Source organism: Micromys minutus (genome assembly GCF_963924665.1).
Source record: "Micromys minutus genome assembly, chromosome: 11".
Classification (NCBI taxonomy): domain Eukaryota; kingdom Metazoa; phylum Chordata; class Mammalia; order Rodentia; family Muridae; genus Micromys; species Micromys minutus.
In genome coordinates, this window is record NC_137980.1 from 29,773,677 (window position 1) to 29,788,778 (window position 15,102).

Consider the following 15,102-nt stretch of genomic DNA (forward strand, 5'->3'; position numbering starts at 1 on the left):
GAAAAACTAAAGAAAAATTGAGGCAACCGCAAAAGATAAATGCATGGGGGTTGGGGGAGGGGTAGTTGCTTGGGGGGCTTCTCGCTGGGTTTTAGCGGTTGACCATGCCTCTTAGGCTCTCCCAAGTACTGTTTACATAAGTTGTTTGAAAAACAGATTCCCCCCCTCCCCAGGACTGATTTCTAGTTGAATTTTAGCCAATGCTCAGATCAGGTTTTTCAAACTGCAAAGGGGATACCTGAGAAGCAGATCCCGGGCAGAGAACATCTTAGCTCGGTCAGATTCTGGCAGGCTCAAGTGACCAGCGTCTTAAGGCAGAAGGGAGTCGGGATAGGGGCTGGCTGAACCCTCAACCGGGGCTTTTAATTCAGGGTCTAGTCCTGACATCAAGTGGATAGGAACTAGAAAAGGTGACAGGACACCAGGAAGCTGGTCCCACTCCAGCGCGGCTCCCGGGCGTTCCCTCCCCAGGCCTCTGAGGATCTTGGATTCTGGCCACCTCCGCACCCTTCGGATGGGTGTGGATGATTTCAAAAGTGGACATGACCGCCGCGGAGGGGGAAGCCAGCACGGAAATGAAAGAGAGCAAGGAGGGGAGGGCGGGGAGAAGAGGGCGCGGGGGAGGGACGCGGGGGAGGGGTAGGAGGGATGGAGCGCTGTGGGAGGGTATGGAGCCCTGGCGCCAGAGGCGAAGCAGGACCGGGTACAAGGGGGTAGAGCCAGCGCGCCAGCTGCCCCAGCTCTCACGGCAGCGGGTGGTCCAGCCAGGTGGGATGCTGCGGCTGCTGCTGTTGTGGCTCTGCGGGCCGCTCGGTGCCCTGGCCCAGGGCGCCCCGGCGGAGACCGCGCCGACCGAGGACGTGGTGGACTTGGAGTTTTACACCAAGCGGCCGCTCCAAACCGTGAGTCCCTCGTTCCTGTCCATCACTATCGACGCCAGCCTGGCCACCGACCCGCGGTTCCTCACCTTCCTGGGGTAAGTGTAGCCCCCAGGTCCCATTCCCTCGCCTGTCTTGTCCAGCCACACACTCTTTGCTCAAACAACTTTGTGTTTGCTCTCGGGAGCCTCCCTCCCATGTGCAGCCACCACTCAAAAGCTTTTTCCTGATTCATTTACTCAGAGGTTGTTGCCTGGGCACCAGCCAGGCACAGGTATTAAGAGGAGATTTGGAGGAAAACAAAACAAAACAAAAACAAACAAAGCTGTCACAAGCCACAGTACCTCATCTGGAGCCTTTGAATTTTGCTTCACTGTAGAGCCTGTAAGCTGGTGTCCTTTACACTCTGTTAGGAGGTTTTGATGTAAAAGAAAAGCCATATGGAAAAAAACCCTATGGAGAACAACCATTGTTCATCTTGCTGGATTTTAAGCATTTAAATATTACTGGGTTGGGTGTGATTCGTTTAATGGACTGTGTGCCTCACATGCAGGAAGTCCTGGGTTCCAGCACCACGTAACCCCAGGCATGGACACACACTTGCAATCCCAGCACTCGGGAAGTGGAGGTAGAAGGATGGGGAATTAAAGGGACCATAGCAAGTTTGAGGCCAGACTGAATGGAGTGGAGGGAGGAGAGACTTGGAGATAGGAGAGACAGTCTAAATGGGAAAATGATAGAGGTCAGTGGGAGGGGCAGGGGAGAATATGATCAAAATACATTTTAGATATTAGAAAACGTCATGATGAACCCCATCATTATGTATAATTAATATATGCTAATAAAAAACTCCTTAAACGCATAGTTCTCCAAGATGAGGGTGCAGACTGTCGGCTGCCTCGTCAGCTGCAGGAACCACATCTGTGGCTTCTGTTCCATGAGTGCAGACTGTCCCCAAGATGAAAGGCTCGGGGCACAGTCATAGGTCATCTAAGCCTGGGAGCCTCCAGAGATCACCACATCGTTTGTTGTTTTGATCTTATGTAGCCATTAGCACAGGCTGCCCTTGAACTTGTGATTTCCCTGCCTCAGAGAGCCACCACACTCTTGACTACATCTTCCCCAGCCCTCTCTGTCACCATTATCAAAGGCCTAGACATCAACGGCATATGTCCGAGCCCACACTATCCGGTGTCATTTCAGATCTTGAAGACTCATGCCTGAGGGTCTGGTAGTCCAACCACCCTGCTTTCTCAAATCCAAGTCATTGGATTTCTGTGATGGCTTCATGACGTAGTAGGTACTTCCCACAAAGCTTGAAGGTTGAGCTAATTGTTTCTTCTTGACTACACACACAGAATCCTGGATTCAGTCCTCAGCATTTTGTAAAACTAGTCATGGTGATTCTCGGACTCTTATTCCAGGACTCAGGAACCAAAGGGTTGAGGATCAGAAGTTCAAGGCCATCCTCAGCTACATAGCAAGACCAGCCTGGGCTACATCAGACTTTATCTTAGGAAAAAAAGAAAAAGAAAGAAAGAAATATAAAGGCTGGTTGTGATGGTGAACTCTTTTAATCCCAGTATCTGGGAGGTACCAGTGAAGAAACTGAGGTTGTGAGAAATTAAATAACTCAACTGTGGTCTATCAGCTAAGAAATAGAAGTAGAGTTTGAAGCCAGACTCTGATCACAAAAACAAAGGCATACAAAAAGAAAACAAGCCAATTATTATTTTAAGGGAAATAGGGCAAAGTGTGTTTGTGTGTGTGTTTGTGTGTGTGTATTTGTGTGTGTTTGTATGCGTGTGTTTAAACAATTATCTAGAAACAAATTGATAGACTGATTTAAGAAAACAACAACTTCCATTAACATTCAGATAGGAGACGTGGGGCCCAGGCCTCTGAGGTACCTCCAGGAGGTTTTATCAAATGAATTCTGTGGTATGCGTTTGTTACAAGCACTAAATGAATTGAAACAGGTCTCTCTCACATTTGTAACCAGAGAACAGACAATATGCAAAATTTAAATGTTAATCATAGAAGACTCTAGAATTGAAAAGGGAACATCTGTTAAATTTCTCTTCCCTGGGGAATTTAGTCAAAATATATCCTCAGCCTGGATTAATGCAGAATATCAAGGAGACCCAGTCCTAGACACAGCGTGAAGCAGAATTGTGATGTGAGGCTCAGATACAAATGTAATTTTAAAACTTCTTGGTAGACACATTTAACAAGAGGCAGAAAGGCCAAACATGATCACTAGCTATAATCCTAGCACTTAGAGACAAAAAAAGCACATGTTTGAGGCTAGCCTGGGCTACATAGTGAGCAACCCCCCCCCCCCCATCTCAAGTAGCAAAACAGCAAAAAGGAAACAAACAGTAAAGAGACCTGTGTGAACGCTAAGGTTTGATGGAGCCTGAGTCCAGGGTCCCGCACACTGAACAGCCTGCTCTGCCACAAGACTGCGTCTGCGGCCGCTGTCAAAGCAGTACGAGATAGCTCACATCCCCTTTCCGGAATGATGCATCCAAAAGCCAGTGGTTTGCCCTGTCACTTCTCAGTTAAGCCCGACTACATCGGCTTACAAGTGCCCAGCAGCTATGCCTGCTGTATTAGAGAGCCCAGCTCCATCTGAAGTGAGGCACATACACAGGGCCATCATTTCCTCTGTTGGGATGACGACACGTTGTTTCAGATGACAGAATGTCGTGTTGAGGAGTGGCAAGTTCTTCAGGACAAAAGAATGACAAAGCAAAAGAAAAAAAAATGCAGCATTTGCTTGCTTCCTGTGCTGATCTTTTTCTTAGGAAACATTTTTTGTCATTTTATTATAATTTTAATAGTTAAATTCCCATATCATCATTGGCAGCTGCATTCCTTGTTTGAAGAAACATTTGTTACCAATATGAAGTACATGTTTCAATAACTCATTTTATTAGTTACTTTTCTGTTTCTGTGATAAAATAACACAACTGAAGGCAACATAAGGAAGAACGTTTACTTGGGCTTATATTTCAGAGAGAGTCCATGAGCATGAGGAAGAAGGGTGAGGAGGACGGGTGAGGAAGAAGGGTGAGGAGGAAGGGTGAGGAGGAAGGGTGAGGAGGAAGGGTGAGGAGGACGGGTGAGGAGGAAGGGTGAGGAGGACGGGTGAGGAGGAAGGGTGAGGAGGAAGGGTGAGGAGGACGGGTGAGGAAGAAGGGTGAGGAGGAGGGGTGAGGAGGACGGGTGAGGAGGACGGGTGAGGAGGAAGGGTGAGGAGGACGGGTGAGGAGGAAGGGTGAGGAGGACGGGTGAGGAGGAGGGGTGAGGAGGAAGGGTGAGGAGGACGGGTGAGGAGGAGGGGTGAGGAGGACGGGTGAGGAGGAAGGGTGAGGAGGAGGGGTGAGGAGGAAGGGTGAGGAGGAGGGGTGAGGAGGAAGGGCAGTGTATGGCCAGGCCAGGGAGTCTACACAAAGCAAGAGCTTCTGAAGTGGGGTGAGGCTGGAAGTTCTCAAAGCCAGCCCCTAGCGGCTTCCTCTAGCAAGGCCTCATCCTCTAACCCTCCTCAAACAACACCACTGTCTGGGGCAGGGGGGCGGGGGGACCGTAGGTTCAAATATATGTGCCTGCCTTAGTCAGAGTTTCTATTGCTATGATGAAACACCATGACCAAAAAGCAAGTTAGGAAGCAAAGCACTTATTCAGCCTACACTTCCAAATTGCTATTCATTATCAAACGAAGTCAGGACAGGAACTCAAACAGGGCAGGAACCTGAAGCCAGGAGCTGATATAGGCACTATGGAGGGATGCTGCTTACTGACTTGCTCAGCTTGCTTTCTTATAGAACCCAGGATCACCAGCCCAGGGATGGAGCCAGTCATAACAAGCTGGGCCCTCTCTCACTGAACACTAATTGAGAAAATGCCTTACAACTGGATCTCATGAAGGCATTTTCTCATCTGAAGCTTCTTCCTATCTGATGACTCTAGCTTGTGTTAAGTTGACATAAAACCAGTCAGTACAGAACCTATGTAGGACATTTCTCATCCAAACCACCAGACCTATTTTGGAAAGGGCCACAGGTCCCCTGTCTATTACTGAGAGAAAAAAAAATGTTTACTGGAGAGAGACAAAGAGCTGAAAACAACCACAGGCCTGATCCCTGAGATGCTCTGTCTCCGACTGACCTTTTGGTGTTTGGTGTCCCCTTCACTCCTAAGCCATTTCACTACACTCCCTGGAACCTTAATCTTGGTGGCCCGATATCATTTTCATAGTGTATTCCTTCACCCTCCATGCCCTAGCTAATACAAAACAGTTCCTGGAAGCCTCCTCTCCCCTGTAGCCTATGGAGAGCAAGTTGTACTTTCCCATTCTCCAGGCCTGTGCCTGCTTCTAGACAATGGCTCACTGGTGTGGATGCAGACTGCTGTAGTTTAAATCCCTGAGCTTGTGGCCTTCGGTGTGTTAGCTTGACTCCTGTTTGCTTAGGTTCTATATTTATAACGTGAGGATAATAACAACGCCCACATCATTGTGATTTCAGGAGACCTAGTGGGAAAAAAATCCTTCCAACCTGCCCACAGCGCTGGATAAAAGTGTTATGTATTAAAGACTGTTGTTGGGGCACCAGGGTGAGGTTTTTCTCCAGCTTCCTAGTCTCCAGATTGATTAAGGCCTGGTACTGCTCTCAGTCCCAAGTCACACTGTCACCACAGGTGACATCAAACTTACCCAAAAAAAAACAAATCTCAATTTCTCCATCCGCGTCCCTCAGATAATTGCTACTCGGTGTTGGACTGGTTTTGCATCACTGGGTCAAACCTGAGCATTTCTTCTCATGGCCACATTCTGTGGCATCGTGCCGATACCTTGAAGACAGTGACAGTGAGAATATTTATACCTTGGAAAATCGGCAAGCCCTGAGAACTAAGGTGCTTCTTTCCCTGATGGTTGTGAGCATATGTCACTCTCCTCCATATAAACCTGAGAACCTCACGACTGCGTCCTGACCCTTCATCTCTATTACCATCTTTTCTGTCTGTAAAAACTTGAAATTCCAAAGTCCTGCTCTTGGATCACAAATCTACGCCTTCTCAGCTCCTTCATGTTGTAGCAAAAGTAAAGCCCCAGCGCTCGCGCCTTTTAAAAAGTCCATCCCCGAGCACCTGTGTCCTCCCTGTTCCCTCCATAGTTGAGCTTTTGGATTTATCACCCAAAGTCTTCTGTGATAATAACTTCTACTTCTGCCTCATTGCTCTTTCTGAAATGCCAACCTATCACTTAGTCCAATCCTATTTCTGCCATCCCTTTGGAATCTCGGGGGTGGCCCCTAAGTCTGGCAATGGAAATATAAGAGCATTTGGTGCAGAATAATAAACCACCTCTGCTTCAGTGTCAAAGAGAAGCAATGTAGCTTTGCCCTAAAAGTAAAATAAAACACCTGCAGACTGGTGTGTGTGTGTGTGTGTGTGTGTGTGTGTGTGTGTGTGTGTGTGTGTTTGACAGCCTCTGGAAAAAGAACAGCTGCAACCACCTTACACATTTCTTTATTACTTCTTTGACACTGTGGTACATGGTGTTTCCTTTTTCTTTTTCCTGATATGACTAAAATGCTGTGCCTTTGATCAACTTTGTTTTTATGGAAAGTTTTGCAGCTGTGTTAAACCTAAGGGGTTTTTTTGTTTTGTTTTGTTTTTCTCCATCGGAGGGTATTAATTCCATACTCTGAAACCACAAAAGACACTTTACAGAAAAGGAGACAAACAAAAGATCCTTAGCAGCAAAACTCTGAGACTCACAACTTGCTCTGTGTGGCTATGGCTGTAGCCATGAGTTTTAATGTCATCTTCTCAGAAACAGTCATCGGCTGGTCTTCTCTTGCCTTTTCTTGGGCTGGCTTCCTTGTTCATTCACTTAAGGGATATTGGCTACGCCCTGCTGTGGGTCATTCTCTAGGCACCGAGGAGAATCTGATAGACCAGGCAAGGTCCCTGTCCTCAGGGACCAGGCAGCAGGTGAGACAGACAGACTAATGAGACAGATGCACGGGGAAGCCACTTCAGAGAGTGGGAAACCCTCTGCAGAACATAAGGTAGGCTGGCTTGATGGAGAGTGACCCATGACACTGCAGTCCATTCCTCAGGGGACCAGGGTTCCACCCATGTGTATCTGACCCAGACCATCCATTGGTTACAGCTCCTTTCCCTCCAGATCCCAAAGGACACCATCTGTTGTGTTGTCTCAGTTACAGATAGTAGGTACCTGCCTTACAGGTAGTAGGTACATAAACCCAAATGGATCTCTGTCATCAAAGTCAAAATGCCAGAACCAGTGCCTGGCCAGAGTCAGCAGATGATTCGAGGCCTGGTGACTCTCTGAGGAGGATGTTTCAAGGCCTGGTGACTCTCTGAGGAGGACCTTCGCATGAGCTCTAGGGATGTGTACTGACGCTCGGGGGCTGTGGGACTAATTTTGCTGGGTGGGTGTTCTGTTCTGTGGTTGCTGTCACTTCAATAGGACAGGTTGTGGACCAGTAGAATGATACTTGGTTTTCAGTCTGAGGCACTCTGGGTTTCGATGTTCAGACTCTAACTGGGCCTAGATCTGAAGCTCTGGTTGGGACTCTGGGTTCATGCTCTGAGCAGTCCCAGTTCATACCTTCCCAGATGGGTGAGGAGGGTTGGGGTGAGTGGTGGGCTGTCAGTGGGGGAAAGGGACTGACTCCGGAGATCTCTTATGTGAGGACTGAGGTCTGGCTCCACAGAAGGTGGGCAGAGGCAGAACTATGGGTATCATGGGTTGGCCAGGATGGCTTTGGAGCGGGGGTGATATGGGTAACAGTGGTAGGACTGGGGGGACCCTAGAGAGATTAGAATAGAGGGGGGGACAGAAGGCACAGGTGGCCACCTAGTCCCTGCCAAGTGTCGTGGCTGTGGAGTTCCTAGAAGCCATTAAGTCTGCAGTCTAGGTGTGAGGGAGTGATCCTGACTTTATACCAAGGAGTCTACAGGATATGTCCCCAGATTACATGCATTTCTCGAGCTCCGGTCACATGTGATCTGTAGCCCTGTGGGGTTTGGTGTCTGTTTATGTATTAGCTAGTTTTGCCAACCTGTGTCACAAAATGTCTGGCAAGAGCAACTTAAGGATGGAAAGGTCTGGTTCAACATATTGTTCATCACGCCAGGGACGTCCCAGTGGTGGGAGCCGCAGGCTGCTGGTCACATGGCATCTGTATGGAAGGCAGAGGGATGCTAATCTGGTTAATCACTGGATCTTTATTTCTGAGTCTTGGATTGCTCACCTCTCCTTATCCCCTAGGGGCAGATAACAGCCAGGAGTTAAGGAGTAGGTCCACCAATGAAAATGGTTAACTGAAATGTTAACTAAATGTTTAGCTTTCTCAGAAAATAATGGTTATAAGCTGCAACAATGTTGATTGTCTATAATCCTAGCATTCTGGGCAGAGAGATCACAAGTTTGAGGCAAGCATGGACTACATATTAAGATGTCTCAAAAAAAAACCCTAAACTAATAATAATTTTTGTTATGCTTTTTTGCCTGTCTCCTAACAGCTCTCCACGGCTTCGCACTCTGGCTAGAGGTTTATCTCCCGCATACTTGAGATTTGGCGGCACCAAGACTGACTTCCTTATTTTTGATCCCAGCAAGGAATCAACCTCTGAAGAAAAAAAGTACTGGCAATCTCAAGTCAACCATGGTAAAACTTTAAAAAGATTATATATTTCCGTTGGCCTCCATCAGTCATGAGACTGCTTAGTGGAAAGTGTTATTGTTCAGGCCTGACCCTCAGACAAGTAGAGGACTGAAGCAGAAAGAAGAGTCAGGTCGGCTTCCCTCCTCTGATGTCTTCATGACTGTCGAGCATCCCACACAGAGTGTGCTGAGCATAACTGGGGGTTATGAACACACACTGGTTGTAGCTGAAAATACCTGTTTGAAGAGATCCTATGGGTAGAAATAGTCAGACTGGAGTGTCTGTAGGTAACAATGTAGCAGTAGACAGAAACACATGATTACGTGAGAAGAGAAAGAAACAAAGAAACACAGGAGAACTTCCACCCAAGCATGATTTACTTTACTGGGCATTGGTTTTCAACTTTACAGATGGTCCCTATTGCCCCGTGAGTCTGAGTGATGGGGGTCCTCAGGGTTCCAACGTTAGATTCTGTCTTTACCAAGCTTATCAGACGGTTCTGTATGGGATATGTGTGGACCTGGTCTGAGAACCTGCTCTTGCTGGTCCTGAGGATTTGTCCATGACATGAGACACCAGATGTCTGGACCGTATACTTCTTCACACCTTTAAGAGTGTATACATATTGTCTTTGGTAGTGAGCAGCATCTAACCAGTTCACGTGTGACATTCCTTTCAGCTTACTTTCCCTGGTGAGAAGGTATTCAGTCAGCCAGCTATTGGTCCCAAATTGGAGAGTGGTGATTAGAAAAAGGCAGGAAAAAGGAGTGAGCACTCCTTTAATAGTAAGTTCCAGGTGTTTGCTCGGCTGGACGCTTGCCTACCAGTCTAAGCATTCCTGATTTTCTCTTTTGACTGTTATTCTGCAGCCATCCTTTAAGGGTAGATGGGAAGACAGTCTCTGCGTCTCACTTTCCTTATCCCAGGGCTCCCCTGAGACATCCTTTCTGAGCACTAGGGTAGAGAAGGGACTTTGTCAGCCAGTCCCAGGGCAGCATCCCAGGAAGGAAGTCATCAGCTGGTCAGCTGGTTCTGGCAGCATCTCTGGCAACCCTTCTGTCTTGTAATAAGGCCATTCAGACTTCCTGGGAGGAGAGTTGGGGTGGCTCCAGAGGCTTGGATTGTACCAGCCTTCGAGGCAGAACAGTCAGTAATTTGCCAGCTAAGAGCACCAAGTGCTCCTAACTACAGAGTCTCTCCAACCTTTTCTGGCTGGTTGTTTGTGCTCCGAAAGGTACTACATTTTATTACTGGACAAACCGCACCCCCAATTTAGACATGATCAAGTCTCCAGGTTAAAAATGTTGAACTCTAGAGCTTGAGAGATGGCTCAGCAGTTAAGAGCACTGAGTTCAATTCCTAGCAACCACATGGTGGCTCACAACCATCTGTAATGGGATCTGATGCCCTCTTCTGCTGTGTCTGAAGACAGTGACAGTGCACTAAGATATAAAATAAATAAGTCTAAAAAAAAAAAAAAATGCTGAACTCTGTCTGGCATAATTGTTAGGGACCGTGATTGAGTACAAATCCTGTCTTGCCTTTGTGTGGATCCTTACAGACCCAGCTTCCAGCTCCTATAGTGTCTTCTCTTACAGTTGTATCTGATTTTGTTCCCAGTTCTCATCTGAATCCACTGAGGAACAGAATAGTTTTGCTTTGTTTCTTGGCCTGGCATCACTTGACTTTGAAAGTCTTGTGAAATGTCACGGAGAGAAGCTGGCGCGGTGTTCTGTTTTGTTTTTAAGACAGGATCTGACTATATAGTCAAAGCTGGCCTCAAACTCATGCCAATCCTCCTGCCACAGCATGTGGGGATACGCTGAGGTGACAAGTGTGTGCCCCAACCACCAACTGCATATTAAAAGTGAACTTTCGTGTTTGAGCTGAACTCTGACCTCCACATCCAAATCTCTGATTAGCTCAAGCTGCTGAGGGGATTTCTGGACTATCAAACCATTTGAATCATTGCCCAGTGCTCCATGTCAGTGGGTACCCAATGTTTCTTAGGTTGTTGCCCTTTGGTTGTTCTCTTGGTAGTCAGTAGTTAGCCAACAAATGTGGTCCATGTAACAGAATATGTTTCTCTGATTTTGTACGTAATAACCAGAAATGTAATCAGCTGTCTCAGTAGCCACATAACAGTTGACTAGGTATCCAGGTTGGGTTTCAACCTTGCCTCTGGGCAAATTGTGTCCCTGAGTCCTCTCTTCTGCTTGCAGATGTTTGCAGGTCTGAGCCCGTCTCTGCTGACGTGTTGAGGAAACTCCAGGCAGAATGGCCCTTCCAGGAGCTGTTGCTGCTCCGAGAACAGTACCAAAAAGAGTTCAAGAACAGCACCTACTCAAGTAAGAGCTGCAGGCACCTGAAGGCTTTCTAGCCACAGGCATGCTCAGAGGGGTAATAACCACCTCAGCAATGTACAAAGCTCCACCGTATTTAATACTGTCAAGAATTAATGAGGAGTTGGGGGAAAATGGCTCAGTTGGTAAGGTGGCTGGTCGTACAGGCATGAAGGTCCCCAGCACTCACATTAAAAAAAAAAAAAAACTGTGTGTGCTGTGTATATGAGTTACCCCAATACGGAGACAGGTAGGTCTCCTTAGCTAACACTAGTTGATTGGTAAGTTTCAGGCTCAGTGAGAGACCCTGTCTCAAAAAAAAAAAAAAAAAAAAAAAAAAAAACTAGGGTGGGGACTGGCACAGTTAAGAACCATTAGTATGGCTTAGTGGTTAGAGCAGTGGCTGCACTTCCAAGAGAACTGGGGTGGGAGGTGTGATTCCCAACAACCTGTAACTCCAGTTCCAGGGAATCTGTCTTCCTCTTTTGCTCTTGTACACCAGGAGCCCATGTGGTATAAGACATGCATCCAGACAAAACACCTATACATACAAAATAAGTAATTTTTGAAAAGCTATTTGCTGTTATTTGAATAATGGATGAGAATAATCTTTTTTAAAAACCAAAGTGGGTAAAAAACATAGAAAGACTCAATGTCAATCTCTGACCTCCATAAGCGTGCATACACACACACACACACACACACACACACACACCTGCACACATGAACACACATGTGAACATACATGTACATATACAGAGTTAACCAGATAGGCTGGCATGAAGCTCCATGGTAGAGCATGCTCTGAGCACACATGAGGCTCTGGCTTCAATAACCAGCATCGAGAAGTGAAGAAGAATCCACAGAAGACCCCACCCCAAGCCCAAAGCTGGTAGGGCTTCCCCTTGACTTCTGACTCTGGCAGCCTGCTACAAAGTAGGATTCAGAAACCAACTTCTTCCTAAGTTTTCTTTATCCCTATGGAGTTTCTCAATGAAAAAGGAGGCAAAGAGAAATGAGAGAAAACACAGAACATTTGTCTTGCTCTGTCTGGGTTACCTCATTCAGAATGATTGCTTTCAGCTCCGTCCATTTACCTACACATTTTATAATGTCATGTTTTTCTCCATTTCCTAAGACAGTTACTCTGTGTAGCCCTGACTATCCTGGAACTCACTCTATAGACCAGGCTGGCCTTGAACTCAGAGATCCGACTGCCTCTGCTTCCCAAGAGCTGGGATTAAAGGCATGTGCCACCACTGCCTGGCTCGTAATTTCATTTTTAACAGCTGAATAATTTCCCATTGTGTAAACGTAGCACATTTTTATATCCTTCAGCTAAATAGTTTTCCAATGTGTAAACATAGCACATTTTTATTATATCCTCCAGCTGATTGACATCTGGGCTGTTTCCATTTCCTGGCTGTTGTGAGTAGAGCAGCAATGAATTTGACTGAGCTGCGAATCTATCAGAATATAGAGTTCTTTGAATAGAAGCCCAAGAGCAGTATAGTTGGATCACGTGGTACTTCCAGGTTTTATTTTGAAGCCCTCCCCACTCCTTTCCACAGTCACTGCACCAGACTGCAGTGTCACCAGTGTCACCAGCATGTGTTCACTCTCCTCATGTCCTCACCAGCATTTAATGTCTTTTTTTTTCCTTAGCCATTCAGCGTAGGATGACATTGTCCTACAAGGACAACAGGATTCTTCATTAACTGTGAAGTGTTCTCATCTGAAAGCTGATGTCGGATGACATTGCTTGGGTTGTGCTGAGAGGACAGCGTGGGCTACTGTGGCCTGATTCCTTTTTGTTTGTTCATGTTCCTTGAGACGGGGTCTCTCTATGTAGTCCTGTCCTGGCACTGACTAGGTTGAATATTCTGGCCTTGAAGTCAGAGAGATCCTCCTGTCTCTGCCGCCCAAGTGCTGAGATTAAAGAGGTGCTCCGCTGTACCCAGCAACCTTTAGCGTTCTTGTTGAAATTGTTTTGAGGTACCACAAGCTACATCCAAAGAAGACAAGGAACTTAATAAATGTGTGAATGCTGGCTGCCCCACCCACTTATTATTCCCTGCCCCGCCCCTCTTGCCCTCCTATTTCCCAAGACACAAGCAGATTGCGATTTGGCTGAGTCATGGTTCACAGTGACCTCTGATGACTCAAGCGGAAAAACATAAGAGTCAGCTGTCTCTCCAAGTCACAGTGAGCACAGCTTATCAAAAACCGAGGTAGGCAGAACACTTGGCCTCTTCCACTGAATAATTAGCCACACTCTGACTTCGAGGGGACACTGCTTAAGGAAACTGAAAGGTCTACTCCAGTGAGCACATGGTTGACTGGAAAGCAAAATGCCATTATTCATAATAAGGAGGGAGTTTTAGGGGTCAGCATGGAAGATTAAACCAGACACCACAGCCCCTTTGCCCAAAGCCTAATGCAGAGCAAACCATAGCTTTCCTCAGTTCTGTGAATCGGGGTGCCACAGAAGCGGCTAAAGGGACTGAGAGGGAACCTCAGGGCAGGGCAGTGTGCCCAAGGTATCTGCAGCCAGTTATCCAGAAGGTCTGGCTGGGATGATTGGTGAAGGGAGCTGTACCAACATCAGTGTAGGCAAAGCAGCCTTGTTCTAGAAGATGCCATGCAAGACTTTCAGAGCTGGAGAGAAGTCAAGGCTGGCTTTCCTGAGGTTACAGGCTCAATGAACAGTGGCTTCGACTTAAAGTCCCCCACTGAGACCTACCGATGGGGCAGGGGGAGAGATTGCTTTCAAAAACATACTGCACGCCAAGGTCACCCAGAGCTCTTCTGGAGGCGTCCAGGAGGCTAATGCAGCCTTCACGTCTGCTACCACAGCAGCACGCTATGGACTGCTGGTGCCATCCATGATTATGTGGGAGCACATCGAAATGCCAGTTGATGGGAGAGTTTGGAAGGAGTTCATTCTAACCCTCAAGGAAGATTTGGGAGGATTCAAAATGCCAGTGGAGGAAGTGACTGCAACTGTGGAAATAGGAAGGTGGCCCGGTTCCACTTTCACAGCAAAAATTTGTCATAGCTGAGGAGTTACTGCATAGAGACGGGCCAAGAGGGCGAAGAAGAGATTTCTTGTGATGGGTTCAATTCCTAGGGGAGATGCTGTGAGCATAGCGAAGCCACAGGGTCAAACTTAGACTGTTACATAAACAGGGCTGACAGAACAACACAGGATCTGAGCCTTTGGCTCGCTTTGCTGAAGCAGCTTCTTCAGGTAAGAGGCTGTCAAACTGCATCACATGATACAGAGAGAGCGCCAGCTGATAAGACAAGCTTCATTCCTGTCTTTAAAATTTTTCTGTAAATGTCTCCACCTTCAATAATCACAACCCCCATCAGTTAACAGCTGCCCAAATCGAGACCCTCTGCCACCAGCCAAATGTCACAAAATGTTACAACAAGGTACAGATGATTATTAGCATTTTAAAGCAGCAAAAAAAAAAAAAAAATTTTAAGATCTATTGTTTTGTTTTGTTCTTAGAGACACGGTTTCTTGTGTAGCCCTAGCTGTTCTAGAACTCTCTCTGTAGACGAGGCTAGCCTCGAACTCATAGATTCACCTGCCTCTGCTGCCCAACTGCCGGGATTAAAAGTGTGCACCACCACTGCCTGTCAGATCTATTTATTTTGTGTGCACTAGTGTTTTGCCTGCACGTATGTCTGTATGAGGGTGTTAGATCCGATGGAACTGGAGTTATAGACAGTTGTAAGCTGCTATGTAGGTGCTGGGAATTGAACCCTGGTCCTCTGGAAGAACAGTCACTGCTCTTAACCACTGACTCATCTCTTCAGTCTGCAATCTTTTTAAACTAAGGTAAGTACATGTTAACTTAATACTATATTGCATTCTAAATAGACTGTGGCACATATAGATATAATCTTCGGTTATACTCAGAAACAAAAAATTGTATGACAGACTTCATTATAATTTCATGTTTTCTTGCAATGATCTGAAACCAAGCTACATATCGCATAGCCGTGTTTATTTAGTACACAGACGAATTTACCTATCTTTGTAAGGCTTGCTGCATACAATCGGATTTCAGTATATCAGACCAATGCTTATTATATGCTATATACTTTTATATATAAAGTACATTAAAATGTGATCTATAAGGAAACCAAAAATGAGCCAGACTG

The 15,102-nt window shown here is 46.5% G+C and overlaps 1 protein-coding gene across 1 annotated transcript in view; it reads left to right on the forward strand.

Moving 5' to 3' along the window:
* Positions 1-722: 722 nt before the first annotated feature.
* The window catches only part of HPSE (heparanase), a gene marked incomplete at its 3' end in the record, with an annotated part of 34,312 nt that continues 19,932 nt past the window's right edge, over positions 723-15,102 (forward strand). The window contains exons 1-3 of the mRNA XM_080925749.1: positions 723-976; positions 8,442-8,587; positions 10,807-10,932. Coding sequence (XP_080781875.1) covers positions 774-976; positions 8,442-8,587; positions 10,807-10,932 — 475 coding nt within the window. The 5' untranslated portion in view covers positions 723-773. The remainder of the gene's footprint in view (positions 977-8,441; positions 8,588-10,806; positions 10,933-15,102) is intronic.